This window comes from Parambassis ranga, chromosome 22, assembly GCF_900634625.1.
Source record: "Parambassis ranga chromosome 22, fParRan2.1, whole genome shotgun sequence".
Lineage (NCBI taxonomy): Eukaryota > Metazoa > Chordata > Actinopteri > Ambassidae > Parambassis > Parambassis ranga.
In genome coordinates this window covers 1,290,629-1,304,207 of record NC_041042.1, presented here as the reverse complement: position 1 = coordinate 1,304,207, position 13,579 = coordinate 1,290,629, and the positions used below count along the sequence as shown (strand labels likewise).

Here is a 13,579-nt window from a genome sequence, read left to right as displayed (position 1 = left end):
GTGAGCGTCCACCTCCAGTTATGCAACAGACCTTTTACTGACGCAGTGAAACACACACGCAGCGTTTTGTTCTGAGGCGTTCTTGCTTTAATCTTAATGAACAAGGACAATCAGCTGCTCGCCTCACGAACTGAAGCTATTTATATACATACCCCCAACACACACACAGATCTGGGGTTTGAACTCCAACCTTCTGACCTGCAACAGTCGTCCACTGAGGACTCGTTCAGAGCACAGGGACAGACTGACTGTACTGAGACATCACAGCGAGCCTCAGCGGCTGTTTTCGACCAATCAGAATCCTCCGGGGCTGAAAGAGGAAGCTAACGCAGAAGAAGCAAAACCTGCAGTTCCTCCAGTGTCCACTAGAGGCTGACTTCAGCAGTGAGTCAGGGTTTGGTTGGTTTAGTCGTGTTCTGAGTCTTGAAGGAGTTTGTACAGACAGTGAAAATGACATTTGACTCAGAGCAGAGACAGGCCACAAATTTTTACCGATCACAATTACCCATCCTGCTCTGAAGAAATTAATCCGTCCAAATGGGGCTTAATTATGACTGAAGCCATTTGTTCGGTTTAATCCTGCGACTGTCCGCAGCTGCAGCTTCTCTGCCTCCTCTTTTCAGTTCACCTCCTGCTCAGCGTGACCCGGGCTCACATGGAATCTGATCAGACTCTGGTCCACAACAAAATACACACAGACTGCTGCACAGACGGGTGGTGGTCTGGAGTACACCAACAGATGCTTCTGATAAAAGTCCCTGTTTGTATGTACAGTACAACAACAGGCGATTTCAAAATTTAAAATGCCACAGACAGTCAACTAACCACAGACTATATACACCATTTAAAACCCAAGTGGACACTGAAGGAACTGCAGGTCACTCCTCACCTGGTCAGGAGCTTCAGGGTTTTGTTGGTCGACCCTTGTTCTCCTTCCTCCTCACGCCATTTGTCCCTTGCAGGTCTCCGTAAAGGCCGCTTCTGGATCACGCCCGACCCCTACCACAACGACGACAACATCCAGATCGGCCGCGAAGTGAAGATCAGCTGCCAGGTGGAGGCCACGCCGCCAGAGGAGCTGCAGTTCAGCTGGCTGAAGAACGGTCGGCCCCTGAGGAGCTCTGAGCGGATGGTCATCACGCACACCGACACCGAGGTCACACCAGGAACCACCAACCTCGACATCATCGACCTCAAGTTCACCGACTTCGGCACCTACACCTGTGTGGCGTCGCTAAGGAATGGAGGGACGCCGGAGATCAGCATCGACGTCAACATTTCCTCCACCACAGGTGAGACAGGCGGTGACCTTTGAAGACCTCTCCACAGGAGCAGAGCACGTTAGCTCCACATGAGGTGAAGCCACACAGCTGCTGAGCGCAGGACTCCATCTAAACCAATTCATTGCACCACATCACACCGTTGGTCCTCTTTGTGAGCTCCTCCTCCGTCTCTGTCTCTGAACGTCACACGCTTTCAGTCACTAATTTATGTCCTGATAATGGCAGCAAAGGAAGTAGCAGCTGTTGTGTTTGAAATGGCAGCCTTCGGGTCAGATGCAGGAAGTTACTAAATCCTGCAGATCCACCAAAGGCTGGATCCAAACTAGAGCCTTTAGTGACAGGTGGGCGTCTCTGCCCCCCCTCAGTCCTCCTCCTTGGTTCATATTTGGACTGAGGTCGACTTAGGTGATGCAAAGAAGGCCAGAACTGAACCGTTATAAAACACTGACGAAAATAACACATCATTTCCCTGATGAGGAAATATTTGTAGATATTTGTCATTTTAGGTTTTATTCCAACAGCATTCGACCCCAAAAGAAATGTTTACTTTACTGTAACTTGTTTATGGATCTAAAAATTTAATCACATCAGCACGCTGCTCCACATAAAGCCCACAGGAGAGCCGCCGTCTTCCGTCTTCAGATTAAAGCTGCTTATGATAAACTTTAGCAGCTCAGAGCTTCGTTAGCTTCTCCTCCAGACTGCAGGATGTCTTCTGTGTTTTTCCCTGCGAGCGTCAGCAGCCTGGAGGCATCAAAGAGAATCATGAAACAGCTTTTTAAATGTCCTCCAACCCGACGCAGAGCCACAGCAGCACCTGCAGTTTGTCCACAAACCTCAGAGAAGCACAACTTTTCCTTCAGACGGACGTCATGCAGCAAGCGGCTGCTGGCGGCGGCGGCTGACTTCCTGTTTGTGACCTTGGAGGAAGGATTCAGAAAGACTGAGAGGAGGAGCGGCGTGGTGCTGCTGACGGATGTTTCGTGTTGAAACAGAAGGTCACAGTCAGGTCGCTGCTGCATTCCCATAAGGAAAATAAATGTTAACGCACTCCGGCGGCCTCCTCCCCCCTCCATCCTCACTCCCCCCTCCTCCTCCCCCCCTCCATCTTCACCTCTCTCAGTGTGGTTCTAAATGAAGGACAAACTCTGCGTCTCGTTTCTTTTTATGATTTATCACACAGGATGGCAGCAAAGATGTCACGCTGGTGACACACATGTTAACGCTCTTTGTCTCTCTGTAGTTCCTCCAGAGCTCACCGTGCCCAGGGGGCGCTCTCACCTCATTGCTCAAGAGGGAGACACCGTGGACCTGCAGTGTCTGGTCTCCGGAAAGCCCAAACCCATCATCCTGTGGTCTCGGGTGGAGGAGAGCGGGGCGGCGGCAGCGGCGGCGGTGGCCCTGATGCCGGACGGCTCGGCGCAGATGGAGAGCTACGACGGCGTCCTGAGGATCACCAACGTGACGAGAGAGATGAGCGGGACGTACCGCTGCCAGACGAGCCAGTACAACGGCTTCAACGTGAAACCCAGAGAGGCCCTGATCCAGCTGGTGGTGCAGTGTGGGTAACACACACCATCACACAACATGCACACACAAACTAATACCAGGAGTTCTGGCTAATCCAGACTGAGATCAGGACTGGGTTAAGAACTGGTCTTAGGTTGAGGTTGTTTTGATCTGGTTTCAGAGTGGCTTCGGACACATTTTCAGACTGGATTTTTTTGAGAGGGGGCGTCTAGAGTGGTTCTAGGTTTGTGTTAAATGGTTCTAAGTTGATTCTGAACTGGTTCCAGGATGGATTTGGTTTTAGACCTGTAGCTGGACCCCTTGTTCTTCCTGACAGCTGCTCACCGACTCACAGGACAGCAGCTTTAATCAGTTAATCTACGCTGGTTATTAACCCTGATGCCCATACATGGAAATTATTTTAATACTGTGTGTGTGTGTGTGTGAGTGTGTGAGAGAGAGAGAGAGAGGGGAGTGTGTGAAGCATCCAGTCTAATCAATAGCATCACTGAGGCTCTAATTAAGAGTCAAAGCTTGTTTTGTTTGTTAACATAAGAACCACTCAGTCAGATTAGATTAGAGCTCAGCAGTGTGTGCAGATTATTCTCTGTTTAACGACACTGGTTACATTTTTTAAAATGTAACCATAATTAAAAGTTAAATTGATAAACTGAGTCTCTGAGTCACAGAGGAACATTTCCATCGTGCATCGTTACTCTGGGAATGATTGGAGGTCGGGGGGTCAGATTGAGCGTCGTTCACGTCTTCAGGTGCCGGCGGGCAGGAGGCAGCTGTGCTTCATCGTCTGTCTTCGTCCCTCACTGCACATTTTTCAGTCAAAAATCTCTTTTCAGCTGAAACCAAACGCAACATCTGCTGCGGGTGTAAACAAACACCAGCAGCTACAACAGTGCCTCTAAAATACCCAGAATGCCCTGTGACGTCCGAGGCCCCTCAGAGGAGCTGTCACATCATCGAATCACACAGCATCATGTCCATCAGAGCGGACAGCAGCGGACAAAAACACCGGATCAAACACACACCGGCAGCCCCGGGCTCGGCAGGTGCCGACGGTCCGACGCCTCTGCTCCAGGGCACGCGGGCAGGCGCTGGCGGACACACGCCGGCTGCCGGTCCGCGACCAGGATGGAATCCACCACCTTCCAGTCACGCTCCATCTAACCAGCGGGCCGACATGTCGCACAGGATTCCGTCAGAGGCAGTGACAGGAGGAGCCGCAGCTCGTGGCTTCCTGCTGCACTAAAAGGCTGTCAGAGCCAATCTGCTCCTCCTGGAGCTCCGCGGAGGAACACCTGACTCATCACTTCGGGTTCTACAGGTCCTGGAGTTTCCAGATTTTTCGCAGTGAAGAATCCAAATACTTTGTGTATTTCTGCAGATAAAACCAACGTCTCCTCCTCTGCAATGTTTTCACTGTCGGCAGATTACAGTGAGGGCAGATTACAGGTGGATTACTTTGAAATGAGTTCGAGTCGCACGAGACGATTTAACTTCCTGACTGTAAGCAAACAGAAAACCTCACTGATCCTACAGAGAAGCTGCTGAACGTAAATAAAAGTGTTAATCTGTGAGAAGAAAACTGACACAGCAGGACGTTACATCTGTATTAACCCAGCATGCATCACTCCTCTGCTAATTATGTCCCGCTCTGATTTTAATGAATATGCTAATGGTTCCACTTGAAGCCTGAACATAAAAGCTTCTGAGCAACATTTCAAATGTTTTTAGGATTTCACTCTGACAATAATCCCTCACAGACTGCTGGATTACGAGGACGACAGTGATGTGTGGAGGTGACATCGCACACAATCCTGTTGTCATGTGGGATTTTAGACAACAAGTCACCGGCGGAGAGGAATCTTCAAAGAGGGAAGCTGAACTGAAAATCCTCTGGAGGTCATTGGTTAGCATGAATTACAGACACGATGAGGCGTCACAGGCGTCAAGAGACCCCAGCAGGCGGTGAGCACACAGAGGAAGTGACGGATTAACAAGGAGACTGAAGGTCATCAATAACAAAATGAAACTGAAGAGCGGATTGTGTGTTTATGCTCCTCACATGCAGTCAGCTGGGCTTCAGTGTCCTTTGGATGCTTCCCAACTTGACACTGTAAATATATGTTAAAGTGCAGACAGGAAGTAACAGACGGAAACATTAAATGTCAAATTAATCTCCTCCTGCAGGGATTACAGGGATTTTTCAGCTCCAAGTATTTTTTTTTTTAGCTCAATGCTACATTATTTAGCGTGTAGATATGATAGCCTGGTGGATGTTTTCTGTGGACCTCCTGGCGTTCCCTCGGGGGCCCTGGCATGGTCTGTGGACCACATTTTGAGATCTGCAGTGGAGCGTGAGCAGCTGGATCATTCCACTGAATGAAATGAAAGGATTCCTCCCCTCAGACCGCTGCTGCAGCAAAGACTTTATCTGAAAGTTATCAGGATGTAAACTGCAGAAAAGAGCAGAGCTCACTAATGAGCTGGAACACTGGGTCCAGCAGTGCATCATGGGAATTAAACAGCAGGGTTAGAAGTCTTCTTTGACCAATCAGAGAGCTTGGCTGAAGGTCGCTGTCGGGCAGAGGCGTCCAGCTGACCTTTAGATGTTCCTGGACCGAGTCCCTCACAGGAGGAAGGTCCTGGAAACATTTCTGGGGGGTCGGGCTGAACTGCAGACCTTTATGTGTGTGTGTGTGTGTGTGTGTGTGTGTGTGTGTGTGCGCGTCCTGAGGTAAATGTTGGAGCTTAAGCTGAGGACTTCTCACATCTCTGTGATCCCTGATTTAAGCTGGATTGAGGACACTTTCTGGCAGGGTCCATCAGTGAGGGTCCAGAGGATTCCTGTCTCAGCTGCTCTGGGGTCAGCGGCCGGTCACAGGTCTGTGTCTGGACCTTAATCCGTGAAGTGACACCTGTGCCGTGGCTGAAGAGAAAGTTCTGCTTCGGGCAATTAAAAAGGCCGAGCCGACTTTGTGCCCGTAATCCGAACTCTGCAGCTCTGAGGTTAATCTCTGCCCAAGTTCCAGGATTTAAGAGGTTTTGGAGACATTTTGGCTCCATTAGAGTGACATGAGGACAGCAAATGAAGAGTGTGAGCTCTTCTTACAGACTTGTGACATGAGATGTGACTGAGTTCCAGAAAGGAGACTTGCAGGCTGATCTGTCCTGATCGACAGGGGATTTGGTCTCCTTTGGTGTGAGAAACGGGAGTTAACTAAAGGCTTTCCAAAACCAGGACCCGACTGTTCTGTAAAGCTTTACCCGATCAAACTTGAGACCTGTTTAGGTCTACATGGATCACAGACAGGTGAGACTTGATTTGATGTGACAGAACTAGTTCTGTGAGACTTCAGGTTTCTTGAAGGTTTAATAGACTTTTTCCGTATTCTGGGGAGACCTAAGACCTGACACATGACTTGAGACCTGGGTAGTACCCTGACAGACCAGAGGCTGAAGACCAGAGACAAATGATAGTTGTTGGAAAACACTTGAGACTGTTTTATTCTTGTTTGTGGAGACCTGAGATATAACCTGTGATCTGTCAAACAGCTACTTTCTTTCTGTCCTACAGTCCCTCCCACCGTGGAGCCGGTCTACACAGAGATCCGTCAGGCTCTGGGTCGGGCCTTCAGCCTCACCTGCCGCCTGCTGCGGGCTCACCCGGCGCGCCAGCTGCGGTACGAGTGGAAGCTGGGTTCCCGCCTCCTGACCGTCGGACAGTTCAGTGACCAGAAAGACGACACCAACTACCACGTCAGAGCTCTGAACCGGGAGGGCTACGGCGAGTACACCTGTGACATCACCAACGAGGCCGGGGCGGGACGCTGCACCTTCCTGGTCACTGGTAGGGCGGACTTTTAGTTTGATGTTGTCTCACTTTAAAGCCCTGTATCAGTAATAATGTAAGTATGGAGTCATCAGCACCCAGTTTCAGTCACGTCATCTTCGTCCTCTCATGATGAAAGCTCCCCTGCAGAGACGCCCCGTCAGCACCGCAAGACTTCCTGTAAAAAAAAAAAAATGGCTGCGCTAAGCCTCTTATCAGGGCCGGCCACTGAGCGGCGGCGGCGGAGGCGGTGTCACGTTTTGCAGGCAGCAACAGGAAAGTATATAAAGAGGGGTGCTGTAAGGCGAGGATGGAGAGCTGATGGAGAATGACAGCGATTATGTCGCGCTTGTCATTTTGTCGAGGTGAAGTTTGTGTTGTTAATCAGGTGTGAACACGCCGGTGGCATTTTAAAACCTCGCTCATCCTGCAGCAGCCAATGAGACGACAGCAGAGCGCCAGAATGAAAGTGACAGGAGTGAAACTGTGAGACAAAACCACAACACGAGGACCCGTCAGACGCTCGGGCTGTTCTCACACCTTTAGACGCACAAACAAAGAGAGTCAGTGTCAGAGACTCACCTCCGTTTGTAGGAGAGGCAGAACTCACATCATTACAACCGCTTCACAGCCTTAAAAACCACAGATTAGATAAAACTCTGTCATATGATTGGCTCACAGCCCAGTTCCTCTGACCTCTGACCCCTGTGTCCTCCTCAGGGAAAGCCTACGCTCCGGAGTTCTACTACGACACGTACGGCGCTCTGTGGCAGAGCCGACCGCCGGTCTACGGATTCAAGCTGCAGTGGACGCAGATGGAGCCCAGCGCTGTGGACCGGATCCTGGCCTACAGACTCGGCATCAGACAGGTCAGAGCAGAGCTCAGCTTTCCGACTCGGCCGTCCTTGAATGCATCACGCATGATGCCTTCTCACACTTAGAAAATATTAGCATCAAATTTTTTATCAATTTATAGAGTTCACACCAAGTAACAAACAGCAGCAAGCAGGAAGCCATGATGAGCAGTCACATGACCAACACTCAGAGAGCATCCGTCTGAAGGTGCTTCACGCCTCAACAAAGCAGCACCGTCCCAAAAAGACAACTGTCCACACACAGACAGAAACACTGAAAGAACAAAGTCTGTGGCTGATATGAATAATTCCAGAGAATCTGGATATTATATTACAGCTTAATCCTGCATGTGTCCCCTCACCGCTGTGTGGAAGTCACATGACGTGAGTCACATGACGTGCCCCTGTTCTCTTATCGTTGTGAGGACCCGATCCTGCCAGGTATGCTCATGGTGAGGGTCCTCACAAGTGTAGAGCTACAGACGTCTGTGTGTGTGTGTGTGTGTGTGTGTGATGCTCGCTGGCCAGATTGCAGTAGCTGGAGGTAATCCTCTCTCTCTGACAGATATAGGACACAGCCTCTCGGTTTAACCCTCGCTCGGCCTTTCTGTGGCTTCACTGCTGCTGAATCGCTGTTTCTCTGACTGATTAAACTTTAAATCCATTTTTTTCTGCTTTAGCAGGTTTCAGAAAGTAAACTTCTAAACCTCTTGTTTTTGTCTCTCAGCTTTTTCTTTGTATCTGAAAGCACAGACTGTGAGAACAGACGTTCAGTCAGAGATAAACGATCACAGAGCTCTCAGGCCGACTTTGTAACTTTAACGTCTGCTGTGACGCTGCACGTGTTTCTGCAGAATCAACTCCTCTAACTGTACCTGCAGCATCATCAGCCTGGCTCCAGAGAGGGAGGAGGAGGAGGAGGGTTTGTTGCCATGGCAACCAGCTTGTCTTTTCATTCATACGTGCTGCAGAGAAGAAGTGCTGATAGGGTGCGAAAATGATGACATGAAGAAGGAAGGAAGGGAGGAGGAGGAGGAGAGGAAGCAGGAGATGAAGGAAGGAGGCTCAGATGTTTAATATCAGGATTAACCTGTAATGAGTTGTAATCCAAACAGGAAGTACAAAACTGAAGAGGCTCAATAGTTTATTCCTGCATCAAACATCTTGTTGACCTTTTGTTTCTGTGTGTGTCTGTGTGTGTGTGTGTGTGTGTGTCAGATGGGTCAGTCTCGCTGGTGGGAACAGGAGATCGCCATGGAGGGAAACATCCAGAAGGGGGAGCTGTTGACCTACAACCTCACCGAGCTCATCAAACCCGAGTCCTACCTGGTTCGCCTCACCCCCATCACCCGCTACGGGGAGGGAGACGCCACCGAGCGCATCATCACGTACAGCGGTACGGACTGCTCCTCGTTTAGTTTTTTTTTATTTCTAACAGATCTGTCTCTGAGAAAGTCTGCAGGCAGATCAATATTTGAGGACCAGCGATCATTTCTTTCTGCGCTGATGAGCTGAGACCCGATCATCAGATTTCAGTTTAAAGCTTTATTTTTGTGCTGCTCCTTTATGCTAACAGTTTAGCTGTCACACAGTAATCCTGACACAAAAGTCTCGACTGCAGAGGCGCCAGCGACAAAAACACTGAGAGCAGCCCAACAGAAGTGGAAGAAACAAATGCAGTGAACGCTCACAGCGGGAGGCGCTGACGCTCCAACACAGGACACAAACGGCAGACGAAGATCTGAGCGTCTGCACCCCTGTGCGGCGCGATGTCGGGTTTTGACAGACTGTCAGTGAACGCCTCGCAGCCCTCGCCTCCTGATCTTCAGATTAACTCCCTGCAGCAAACACAGCGAGGGTTCAGACGTCTCATCAGCCAGCGCCGCAGAGATGAAAAGCCTTCACCTGACTGAGTCACATGACCCCGTGCAGCTCGTCACATGACGTCTGCGGCGACACGGCGATCAAACGAGCTGCCAGAAAACACGGAACAGGAAGTCAGCTTTAAAAACAAAAAGATATTTCATCATAATTTATCCTCAACAGGAGAATCATCACATTACACACACACACACACACACACACACACACACACACTCTGACAGCACCCGGAGCTCATCTATTAGTGCAGGTTGATAACGAAGCACAAGCTTGTTACCAAATGATGCAGCAGCTGTTTCCTGCAGCTGCTCTAAATGTGTGTGTGTGTACGTCTTTAAACATGTATTTGTGAGGACAGGTGATGGACATTTGTGGACAGACGTCTCTTTATGAATTTGTTGTGTCTCTTCTGGATCCAGTTTTTAGTCGTGTTACAGCTGAACTGACAGTTCTTGTCTTTGTCCCTCCACAGCTCCCGTAAACCCACATCTCAGTAAGTATCTGTGCGCACACACACACACAAGCAGACACACACAAACACACACACACACACAGAGCTCTGTTAGCTATGCTAGCTAGCTAAGTTTAAAGTTCTGTCTGTCTGTTTGTGTGTGTGTGTGTGTGTGTGTGTGTTCAGGGGAGTTCCAGTGTGGTTTCGAGGACGAGACGTTGTGCTTGTTCTCTCAGGACAAAACCGACAAGTTCGACTGGACACGTCACAGCGCCGCCACACGGGACACCAAGTACACGCCGAACACGGGACCGAGCTCCGACCACAACGGCTCCAAGCAGGGTACACACACACACACACACACACACACACACATCTATCCAGAACAGTCAGACTCCTGGTTATTTCAAATATGAGCTTGTATCACTCAAAGCAGCCACGCCCTTTATTATAGAAGTCTGTGTAGGTTGACTCGCCTTTGGCTCCGCCCTCAGGTGGCCACTTGAGGAACTGCAGTTGTCGGATAGAGAGTCCTGCAGCCTCACACAGTGACGGCACACATGTGGACCCTTCAGTCTGCTGGTATCACTGCTCTCCTGGTTGTTGCATCTCAGTGTCAGTGTTTGTGCACTGAGCCACAGCAATCTATGTAAATGGTGTTGGGGGGTAGTACTCATAAAATGTCTTCAAGGTTGGCAGGTCTGTAGTGGTGATGATCAAAGGTTGTTTTGCCTGTACTGTGGCTGAAGCAGCAGCAGTCGTGCTTCTTCCTCACCTTCATCTGAGCAGAAACAGCTGAGCGCCCTCGGAGCTGCAGGTGTGAATCAATCTGATCCGAGTTCAGAGGAAACCAGAGACCGCAAACGTCTGTGTGTCGACTCCTCTCTGTTTGTGTTGAGGCCGTCGCCTGCGGGAGGACAGCCGAGGATTGAAACTGACTGTTGATCGTCCCGTCAGACGAAGTTCGACGGGGATCGAACCGTCGCTGAGAGCGGGCGTCGCCCACAACGAGAGGCTGAAAATAAAAAGCAGCAGCAGCAGCCGGAGGACTCCTGGCTGACTGAATGAGAGCAGTGTGATGGACACACTGCAGAGTTTTGTTCTGTGCCGGATTAAACAGTGCAGGGAGGAAGTTCTGCAGCAGGAACTGAGAACCTGCTGAGTGAAACCGGGAGGAATCTTCTCCAGGATTTCATAGATAAATTCACTTAGAGTGCAGATTAGGATCAAAAGATCCTGCATGAGCCTGTGAGCTCGACGTCGTACTTCAACAAACTTACCGTTCCGGTGAGACCTGGACCAAAGTGGATGTTGTTGGACAGTAAATCGGTCAGCTTCAGTCAGAGGGAGTAACACAGCTGCTGTGGTTTGTTTTGTTTTTAGCAAACATGCAAGTGAACTCATTTTACACTGTACAGAACACGGTGATCTGACCCGCCCACAGGAGGACACAGGAAGTTTGACAAGCTTCGCTTTTCCTTAGCTGTGAGTGGAGTCCATCTTTAGACGATGAAAAAACGAACAGAAGAGTCGTCAGACTGAAGGAGAATCAGGCAGTTATATCTAAATGAATCCAAAGCCAATCAGATCGACGAGAAGCTGTGTCAGAACGGCGGCTGTTCGATGTGATTGAGTGAGACAGAACAGCTGTCTGCCAGGAGGAACGAACACCTCCGCTGTGGACGTTTCGTCACCACATCAGGCACATCAGGCACCAGTCTGATTACAGAGAGGCGCGTCTGACTGAATTACCTTTACACTGACGCTGAATGTCTAAGTGTGTGGTCTGTCAAACTGTCCGGCGAGCCGGTCCTCAGATTAAGACGCCTGCAGCGTCCGTCCTGCGGCTGCAGCCGTTTCCAGATACTGATGACAGTTCAGAGTTTTGTTTGGGAGTTTACTTCCAGCCCTCCGTCTCCCAGACGTCTGACAGCTCAGATTGTTTCTAAAACATTAAAACTCTGTGGGTGTCACAGACGGAAACAAAGAGTGCGGAGACGCCATTTTGAAGCAGACGTTCAACAGCCACCTGTCAGCGGAGACGAAACAGGCAGCGAGCGGCTGCCTTATTAGCAAAAGTAGGACAGAGTCGACAAGGACGTGCAGACATGGAAGCTAATTTTTACCATAACACATTAAATTGTGTTTGTTTGCATCCCTCAGACTCTATTTTTAGAGCTTAGATCATGTTTGTCTCCTCGTTGTCATGGTAACGGAGGTGTCTCTGTGGACACCACGCTGTGAATCCAAAACCAAACCTGAACAAAATCACTGAGAGTGTGATTCACAGCCTGTCACAGCCGCGCCAGGCAGGAAGAGGCCAAACTATGGAAGGTGATTGGCCGCCAGGCGCCGCCATGACGGGGAGGCGGGGGGGGGGGGGGCGATGGGGACCAGGAGGATCCTCAGATGTTACATCCAAACAGCCGCCTGGCGTGTGGACGCACAGCGGCGGATCCTCTGAGGAGCAGTGTGTGTGTTGATGGTAATTCAGGAACTCAGCGTGACTCACTCCTGTGTTTTAACAGCTTTTAAAACACCAGTGGAGCTGTGAGGCTCAGAGGACGAAGACTGGAGGCCGAGGCGGCTGCAGCGCCTCCGTGTGGTTCTCTGTAGCACCGACCAAACTTTGTCAAGCAGCAACCATCCCTTCTCCTGGGCTGCAAGCAGGAAAACTCCGACCTCCCCTCTCAATGAGGAGAAAGGATGTTCGAGTTGAGAAGTTGAAAATTAAATACAAACCTTCTGAGATGATATGTGTGTTGTGTGTTGACGTGTGGATGCAGAGATGAGGAGGTTAAAGCGGCGGCTCTGTGCTGCCCGACATGGATTAACAGCAGAGAAACAGCAGCGGTGCATGCTCGGTTTAATCTGCGTGTAAACAAAGGTTAAAACGCTGCAAACGTCCCGCTGACGTGTGACTGCAGCTGCTGTCGTTCCGTCCTGTAAAATCACGGCGAGGTTTCGCTCCGTGCTGAATCTCATTAAAGTCAGCCTCAGGCGGGGCTGAAATCAAACGGCGGCGTGTCTCCACGCTCGCACACACGTTTTAATTTGCCTTGATGGTTTCTGTCCTGGAGGAGCCTGCGGTGTGTTTCTGCAGCTCTGCATCATCAGAGCGGTTTACAGGGAGGAGGAGGTGGAGGGGGTGGAGGAGGGTGGAGGAGGTTCAATCCCCCCACAGCTGTTACAACTCCTGTCCTGCCTTTTATACACATTCATACCCTGAAGGGGACACGACAGCATCCAGTTTCTGCTGGCCTATTATGAATATAGTATGTTGTCATGGTAACGTGGCCCAATAACTGAAAGTGTCCACATTTTTCACCACAAACATCATGATGCCCCAGAAAAACCTCCACGTTCTCCACAGCAAAGCAGAAACGTCCACCATGATGGATTTTTAGCAAACTTTTTACTTTCTGAACTTCTGTGCTCCGTCAGGTTTCTACATGTACATCGAGACATCGAGGCCGCGGCTGGACGGCGACAAGGCCCGCCTACTGTCCCCCACCTTCAACATGAACTCCAAGAGCTCCTCCTCAGTCAGCAACAACCCCACCTACTGCTTCGCATTTTTCTACCACATGTACGGGAAGCACATAGGTGAGAGCGCAGCAGGACGCCGCCCCGCTCAGGTGAGGCTGAAACAGTCACAGCAGTAACGTCCGCGCTCGTTTGTCCCCCCCCCCCCAGGAGCTCTGAACGTTTTCCTGCGTCAGAAAGGTCAGACGGTGACGGACACCTCAGTGTG

The 13,579-nt window shown here is 50.2% G+C and overlaps 1 protein-coding gene across 1 annotated transcript in view; it reads left to right on the top strand.

Moving 5' to 3' along the window:
• mdga2a (MAM domain containing glycosylphosphatidylinositol anchor 2a) overlaps nt 1–13,579 on the top strand; it is a 44,313-nt gene that overhangs the window by 27,288 nt on the left and 3,446 nt on the right. Inside the window, exons 7-15 of the mRNA XM_028395573.1 lie at nt 963–1,292; nt 2,527–2,844; nt 6,385–6,657; nt 7,360–7,508; nt 8,712–8,889; nt 9,847–9,867; nt 10,012–10,167; nt 13,270–13,431; nt 13,522–13,579. The exon at nt 13,522–13,579 is cut by the window's right edge and continues 73 nt beyond it. Of these exons, the coding sequence (XP_028251374.1) occupies nt 963–1,292; nt 2,527–2,844; nt 6,385–6,657; nt 7,360–7,508; nt 8,712–8,889; nt 9,847–9,867; nt 10,012–10,167; nt 13,270–13,431; nt 13,522–13,579 (1,645 nt within the window). The remainder of the gene's footprint in view (nt 1–962; nt 1,293–2,526; nt 2,845–6,384; nt 6,658–7,359; nt 7,509–8,711; nt 8,890–9,846; nt 9,868–10,011; nt 10,168–13,269; nt 13,432–13,521) is intronic.